At 40.8% G+C, this 8030-nt stretch overlaps 1 protein-coding gene across 1 annotated transcript; it reads left to right on the top strand.

Annotated features, from left to right (window-relative positions):
• The first annotated feature begins 2404 nt into the window (after positions 1-2404).
• On the top strand, positions 2405-7053 carry LOC104949198 (G1/S-specific cyclin-E1-like). The gene is made up of 5 exons (XM_010775504.1): positions 2405-2415; positions 4119-4281; positions 5168-5279; positions 5388-5545; positions 5995-7053. Exons 1-5 carry the CDS (start codon positions 2405-2407, stop codon positions 6223-6225), a joined length of 675 nt encoding a protein of 224 aa, XP_010773806.1. The 3' UTR covers positions 6226-7053.
• Positions 7054-8030: the final 977 nt, after the last annotated feature.

Raw genomic sequence — 8030 nt, 5'->3', positions numbered from 1 at the left:
ACAGGTGAAGGGGGAGGGGACAACACAGGGCACCAGGTGAACACAATCAGCAGCAACAGACAAGACGGGAAGGGGAACACTTTTCAAAATAAAACCACAGAAGGACGCTAGACAATCCGTAACGGAGGCCGAGATCTATGGCCCCAAAGATCACCTCCGTTACACTGACATACAGACTTTGATGGCGATTAAACTGTCTTGAGATATAAAACATCAATTCATGTTGTTAAGCAGCAGACCACACTTTAGTGTTTCCATCGTATCCACGGCTGCTTCACAATTTTCTCAAATGTCATGAAGTCTGCAGTTACTCGACTGACTGCGGAGCTGTCCTCTCCAATGAACTCGAACGAAACAGTCGTTCACTTTCTTTACACTTCTAGGATGAGCAACTGGAACAGTGACAGGTCGTCGATCACTTATATAGTCATGACAACCACATAAAGGACAACATGAGTACCATGGCTCGAGACTAACGTCGTCCTTGTGCAGAGCTACAAACAGGACATAGGACAGATTATGCTACCAGAGAGCAAGAATAAAGGGAGTACATACGTTTAAAGTAAAAAAGAAAATCCCTTTGTATTCTCGTAGGACGTTTAGGGCCAACTTATCCATCATCATTTGTAATATTATTATTAGCATTGCACACTACCCAAATACAACCTATCCTTTTTCCCTGCTGCTTACAAAAATGCCTGGAGGAAATATTGCAAATGCTGTAGGACATAAAATGAATGGCAGTGATGTTAGGGGGTAAACCGTTAAACCAGCCAAACAAGAAATATTGTTGTGACTGCTTTAACACATTGCATCTTTTTTACATTACATGTTAATTAGCTAACGCTTTTAGCCAAAGCAACTTAAAACACATCAACATCGTAAACGGTCCTACAGGAGCAATTCACGATAAATCTTCTTGCCCAAGGACACTTCAACATATTGACTTCAGGGGCCGGAGATCGAAACTGCTATCCCTCTGATAGGTACATGCCAATTTCCCCAACACTAATGTGTGTAATCCAAGTGGTTTTCACAGCACATGAAATCCACCTAAGTCTCTCTTTTTAGATTGTTTTCTCACACCACTGTGGTTTGATATAAGACCTGTCTTAAAGTGCAGCAGGAGTAACTTGTGTTTAATCAAAAACCTGCGAGCTGTGTAGGCTTACTTCTCCCAAACAAGTCTTCATTTCAATTTAATTGTCTCCCAAAGCAATAGCAGCATCACACGACTTCTCTCCTACACAAGCCGGAGCCTGTGCTATCGTCCATCAGTAATAAAGCCCATCTTTGCTAAACTTTTGTTCCCCATCTCATCTCCATTGCATGTCTATTATTCCTCGTCTCCCGAGTGTTACGCGGTGCTAAACTGCTGACCCCATCACCCCGCTCCGTCTGTAGCCCAGCTACATGACTGTCCGGGGAGCGCCCATGATCCTGTGAATAGCCTCGCAGTTTTTAGATGCAGCTTTTTATCGTTCTCTGCCTTCTATGCCCTTGCAGTTTTCATTTTTGTTGCAGTCTCGTCCGTTCTTTCCTGTTTTCATCTCAAGAACTGTTGGCTGTGTCCTCACCTCACTCCCTTCATGTACTGTTCTCTTGTACACTCTTGCATCCCTTATCCTTTTATTATTTTCTCCCCTAGCAAACCTCTTTCTGAGTCAGAGTCCCTTTACAGCGGCACGGGATCAACTTTCTAGAGTTTACGTCGCAGCTGCCTACTGCTGCTAATATGGCCCTCTGGTGCCGCTCTGTGCCGCCATCTGGAGAGAGATGGGGTCAGTAGGGTGTGGTTCAGTCCGAGGCATTTTTAGGACAGAGGAAAGGGGTTGTGGTGTAAGAGAGTTCAGTAGATAAATCTTAGAGCTCTTGCCTACTCTGCAGGAAAACTCATGGGTAAATAGAAGTAGATTAATATTAGGAAAGGACAAAACTATTGTACTTGTAGAGTAAAATGTTTAGGCTTTGCACAAGATAAAAGAGCCTTTACTTTTTTGTACTTCTGATTGATAGTAGCTTAGAAGAATCCACAAAAGATTTCCAAAGAGCAACAAAAGCAACGTTGGGATTGTTAGGAGCAGAGAGGATCGTTAGCAGGATCATTAGCTGCTTTTGAAGAACACATTGTTGTCCGAGCGCATGCCAGAATAATGTGAACTAAGGGAACATAAAGAGCAACTTTATGAATATTTCTGAAGGGTTTTAGTTAGCAGATTATCTCCTGCAAGATATTTACTAGCTATCAGTATCTGTGGTGTTAAGGTCCTTACACACCGAGCCGATTTCCGGCATCGATAGATGTCGGGCCGTCGATGAGCGTCGTGTCGCCCTACTCAGATTGGTGTGTACTGCACCGTCGTGTCTTTTCGGCCGTGCCGACACTTTCCGCCACCGATTCGACATGTTGAATCGGTAGGCTGTCGGCCAAAGCTTAAATCTCTAAAGCTTATGTTAACCACATGTTTCATTTTAAGACAATTAACCAAAAACACATTCAAACATTTTTTGACTTCGAGACAAAGGAACCGGAAGTGGTTAAGTCGTAACTCATTTCCCGGTTTGACATTCATTTTCAGATCAACTTATATTACAATAACTACCTTGGCTAAAGACTGTGATTCAATTCCATTCCTGCTTATACCCACCAGTGCTTCCCCTAGGATGGAGTCATAGCAGCGGTGCTAAGGCACGTGGGCTCAGCATAATGTGAGCTAGCACCAGATTCTAATAACAACAGCGCTGGTACCGGTGCGCCCTCTCTATCTCTCCCTCTCTCGCTCCCACGCTCGCACTTTGGCTCTGAGCTGCGGGCGCCTGATAAGCCAACACCCCCCACTTTCATCACTTACAGCGCCCATCGTACAGGGCAAATGAAAAGTGTAACCGGGGTGAAAAGGGTGTTACATTTACTTAATTATGAATGTTGTTACATCAAGGCCGAAAATTAGGATGAGCACCAACAGTCAAAAATGTTTTTTCCCCTCCCAGAGCTACCACCGCAGCGCCCCCCAGATCTGGCGCCAGGCACGTGCACACATAGANGAAAGTATTTTATTTACATTTATATATATATATATTAGGGCCGGGACTCGATTAAAAAAATTAATTCGATTAATTAATTACAAAACCTCTAATTAATTAGATTAATTTTTTTAATCGAGTCCCGGCCCTAATATATATATATATAAATGTAAATAAAATACTTTCAATACAAATCCTTAAGACTCATTTGGCTTGATTCTAAGTGAACGGGTGAATTTGACCCTGAAGAGAAGAAGTGTCGTCTCTATTTATCAACATTAACTGATAGGAAAAAAAGTAATTAGAAATGTTCATGTTGTGCAAAAAGGTATTTTATATCAAGGTTTTTCCTATGTAAAACAAATAATAGAGAAATGTGTTTGAATGTATATGTTTTGTGAAAAACAAGTGACTTATTCCAATGGGCCCATGATCTGTGAGGTGAATAACACAATTGCACTAAATATTGATTTAATTGATAGTAATAAAAGGTACAAACAAAAAATCTGTATTTTGGGGTTTCTGACCATTTTTGGATAATTAAACATGCACTGGGTCAAGTAGACCTGGGAATATTATTGCTGTTATAGAAAAACGAATATAACGGGAGGGTTAAGAAAACTCTACTGACATAATATGGTTTAAAAAATAAATACGTTTAAAAAAAAAAAGTTTTGTCTATAATAAATGACTACCCAAAATAGGAAAAGCACGAAGCTTCCTCAACTCGTGTGATGTTAAATTACAGAACTGGAACAGGCTAGTATGTTAGACTAAGAAGATGACATGAATATTGTAGAAAATCAAAGGCCATTTAACCAACCGGAGGTCATTTTCTGTTGGTAGTGTAAAAGGATTCAACTGAATTCCCAAATGTGAAAGATTGTGACATTAGGGTTAACACATCCCAATTTGTTATGTATATTTTTGGAGCTACATACCTTTGAGATATAGCTGGCATTTACAAAAACGGCTAAATGTATAAAAACGAAACTTTAGAAAACTGGCAAGCACACAGTTTTTAAACCAAAAATATAATGAATAATCAAAAGTATTTGAACCTAGGTCAATCCAGTTGAATGTTAACACGGCAGGTTGTCCTCTCGTTCTGTTCTTCCCCAGGAGCTGAACTGGAGCCTCAGCCCACAGACTCCCATCTCCTGGCTCAATGTGTACATGCAGGTGGCTTACCTGAAGGACACCGACGAGCTGCTCATCCCCAAATACCCCCAGAAAACCTTCACACAAATCGCACAGGTATGCTGTTTGTGTTTTTTTCATTTCAAGTTAATCTAGCAAGTGGGTATTTCAATAATACAGAAAGAGGACAGAAGTGTTCACACTCACTTAAAGCTTTGTCTATCTTTTAGTTTGACAAATATTTCAATTCTGGTAGTGCCACGGAGTGGCTTAGTGTGTGTTTCTTGTAAGCATTATTACATTACATTGAATTTAGCTGTTGCTTTTATTGAAAGCGACTTAAAATAAGTGAAAGAAAGCATACAAATAAAATCTCAGAACAACAAGAAAAGTGCTGGTGCATTGGCTTCCAAGTGCTTTTAAAAATATATATACTATACATGGATGTATTTTTGTTCAAGTACATTAACTCTGCCTTCTTTGAAATGTATTTTTTTTTTTTTATGGCGGACCATGCTGTTCTCACCTGTAATGTTTGACAATGATGCTTCACAGCTTCAACTGGCATGGACAGTGACCTGAAATGAACATGCAGTTCCCCTTGTTTATTTGATTAGGAATATGGTTGGATTCATGTAATAAAAATACTTGTGTTTTGAAACATTTTTTTCAAAGAGCTTAAGATTGAAATGCAAACTTAATTGAAAGAAAATCAGTCATTGTCGATGAATCTGTCATCATTTGGCTTCAAGGCATCACTGACCTGCCTGGATGGTAAACTCATTCAGAAGTCGCTTCATGTGTTCTTTGGATCATCCTACAGTTGATCTCTTTCTAAATCACATCCATGGACTCTCTCATACTGTACATCTAATCGGTTATTGTCCCTCTATGGGTTGCTGCCCCTCGGGGTCCCCAGCTCTGCAGTGTAGCTTTAAAGAGCAAATGTGATGGTTCAGTATCATTGTGAGGCAGGCTCTGATGTTTCTATTTTTCCCTCTAGTTATTGGACCTGTGTATTCTCGATGTTCATTGCCTCGAGTTCTCCAACGGCATCCTCGCTGCCTCAGCCCTGTTTCATTTCTCCTCTCTGGAGCTGGTGGAAAACGTCTCAGGTAAAAAAAGAAGCTCCTCCTGAACTCCTCTGGCTTTACTCTTCTTGAGCAAAAGTGATCCTAAAGCATACTTTATCATGTCCTCACTTCATCCTTCTGTGCTTGCAGCTCTGAAGAGGGTGGAGGTGGAGGAGTGTGTGAGGTGGATGGTGCCGTTCGCCATTGCGCTGCAGGAGGTCGGTGGTTCGTCTATGAGAACATTCACAGGAATCTCTGCAGATGACATGCACAACATCCAGACCCACGCCTCCTACATCACATGGCTGGTAAGAGAAAGTTTTTCAATGTTAGAAGGTTTCACAGGCAGGGAGAAACTAGGGGCTGCCCCCCTCATAATGTTCAACAGTCGGCAGCTTATTATTCAGACATCCATCCATTGTATTGACTATCATCAATCATTTTAAAGCTAGTAGCATTGGTGATGACACACTGTTGTTCTATAAATGCTCATCAGTGAAAGTCATGCTGTAGTTATCATGCTGCCTTTACAAGCTTCAAAATGTATTTATCGTCTGAATATGGCGATAATAGTTTCACATTCAGAAAGCAAAGTCTTTGGGGCTTTGCTTGCTTAAAAAAAAAAAAAAGGAAATCCATATTTGATCTCGGAATGACTGATTTTAGAGAGCTGGATTTCTTAAAAAATATCCAATTTCATCCTGAAGAAGTGTTCTCTAGTCACAGTAAATGTAATCCTTGTATTTGCTGTCTACAGGACAAGGCCTACTCCTACCAGAATGTGGAGTTGCAGCGTCACGGCAACTGTCCTGTACCCTCGGGTGTCCTGACCCCCCCGCAGAGCAGTGAGAAAACTGAAGAGCTGGTCCCGGTGGACGCTGCGGTGCTGAAGATCAAACCAGGATTCAAACTCCATCCCCACAACGACGCTGTCCAAAGCAGCAACGCCATCACTGAAACTGACCAGACGACGGCAAATCCGAAATAAATGTGTCTAACTTCTGGCTGAATGGAGAAGAAAAGCACCTCTGTTGTGTTGACTCTGAACAGCAATGATGGATTCTCAGTGGGAAAACATTCATGGAATTTGTATTTTTTCCTTTTTAACTCACGCCAACTACATGGATTAAGTTGCTTTTAAATGTTGGGAGCACACAGTGACTTTGACAAAACACTGCCACCCAGTGGACAGTTTTTATCCCTGCAGGATTATTTAACCCTTCAGTCAAAGAGCAAATGATCTGTTACGGATGCGATGGCTCAAGAAGATTTTCAACAGCATTGCACCCAAATGCTTACGTGAATTACAACCACACCTACACATTTGTTGGTTGCCAATTTTTTTTCCTATGCAGAGGCCAAATTGAATGGACATTTTTCTACTTTATTAAGTGTGTTTGGGGTGTGGGGGGGGGATGATTGCTGTTTTTAATCAGTGGCCTCATTTGCCCAAAAACTTTTCCTAGGGTCATATTTGTCCCTCTGTGCTGCTATAAAAGTGGGCTTTGCATGATGGAGAGTGTTTGCGTGTGTGTGTGTGTGTGTGTGTGATGCAATGTGTTTTGGATGAACTCTTGCCATGTTGTCGTTTTGCTTAGGGACCAGTAGCTTGGCTACCTAAATGGACGAGTGAACCAGCCAGGCTTCAGAAGCTAAAGTATTGATTGTATTTAACTTTTATTTTTATCCTAACCTGCGGTTTTTCTCCCCACCACCAAAATGTTTATTTGACTTTTTAAAATAAAATGCTGCTACATATTTCAATTAAACTGTTTCTAAGGACTTTTAACAATGTTTGGTTGTTTTGGGGATTTTTTTTTTTGTGACGAGCCTCTTCTGAAATCACACAATTGTTCCCAAAAAAAAAAATTAAAATATTTTGGGTGTTAATGTTTAATTTACGATGGCTGCAACCACGAGTCACTATTATAATCAATTATTCCTTATTCATGCAACATGTGTAGAGAAGACATGCCGTAAACAGTCATGTGCGCGTTCGTGTCTGTTGGAGGAGGGACTCTGTAAGGAAGAGGCATATTTTTTCCGGTTGTGTATTTTCAAATTCTAGCGCACTCGAGCTGGTTTCTCCATTCTTACCTACCCTACCTTTAACTCTTTTTAGGGTGCAGCTATATGTTTTATTTATTTCAAAGTGGGCCCATTTTAATAATATATGTTTTTCTTTCAAATGTGCAGAGGACTCCCCAAGTGCTGTTTAATTTATTTTAAAGTAGGCCTGTGTATTAGCTATGAAATATGTTTTGCGGCTCCAGACAAAAAAATGTTTTGGAAAAAGGAGCAAAATGGCTCTTTTGGTCAAAAAGGTTGCAGATCCCCTGCCCTAGTAGGACAGAGGGTAGCTAATGAGTTCCTTTAAGGTAAGATGCGCCTGCCCTATAAGGCTTTGTAGGCCGAGGAAGAAGAATTTTAAATTCTATCCTGTTTCTATAGGGAGCCATGCTTAAGGCAGCCAGAACAGGAGAATGTGGTCCCTGTTCCTAACTCTGGTTAGTACACAGCTGCAGCATTTTAGAATCAGGCTGAAAGCGGCGACTCTGACGGACTTCTTAAGAGTACCCCTGAATAAATAAAGGAGTTACAATAATCCAGCCTTGAAGATACAATGCATGGACTCAGATTTCACGTGCATCGTTTTAGAGGCAAGATATGGCCTGATTTATTAGGCTATAGTTACATAGATGGAAGTACGCGCACTTGAAATTGAATTTTATGGTGGGTGTTTAACAGGATTAAATCCTGATCAAAAATATAAACCAAGCATATCCTTAACTC

The sequence above is a fragment of the Notothenia coriiceps genome, unplaced genomic scaffold (assembly GCF_000735185.1).
Source record: "Notothenia coriiceps isolate Sejong01 unplaced genomic scaffold, NC01 NC01_scaffold00015795, whole genome shotgun sequence".
Lineage (NCBI taxonomy): Eukaryota > Metazoa > Chordata > Actinopteri > Perciformes > Nototheniidae > Notothenia > Notothenia coriiceps.
This window is presented reverse-complemented; position numbering and strand designations above follow the sequence as displayed.

What these genes read in the sequence shown, in the direction of transcription:
- LOC104949198 (XM_010775504.1), top strand. An exon ending in CCTTCACACAAATCGCACAG is followed by an intron (nt 4,282 to 5,167) that starts GTATGCTGTTTG and finishes TTTTCCCTCTAG; the next exon opens with TTATTGGACCTGTGTATTCT. An exon ending in GCTGGTGGAAAACGTCTCAG is followed by an intron (nt 5,280 to 5,387) that starts GTAAAAAAAGAA and finishes CTGTGCTTGCAG; the next exon opens with CTCTGAAGAGGGTGGAGGTG.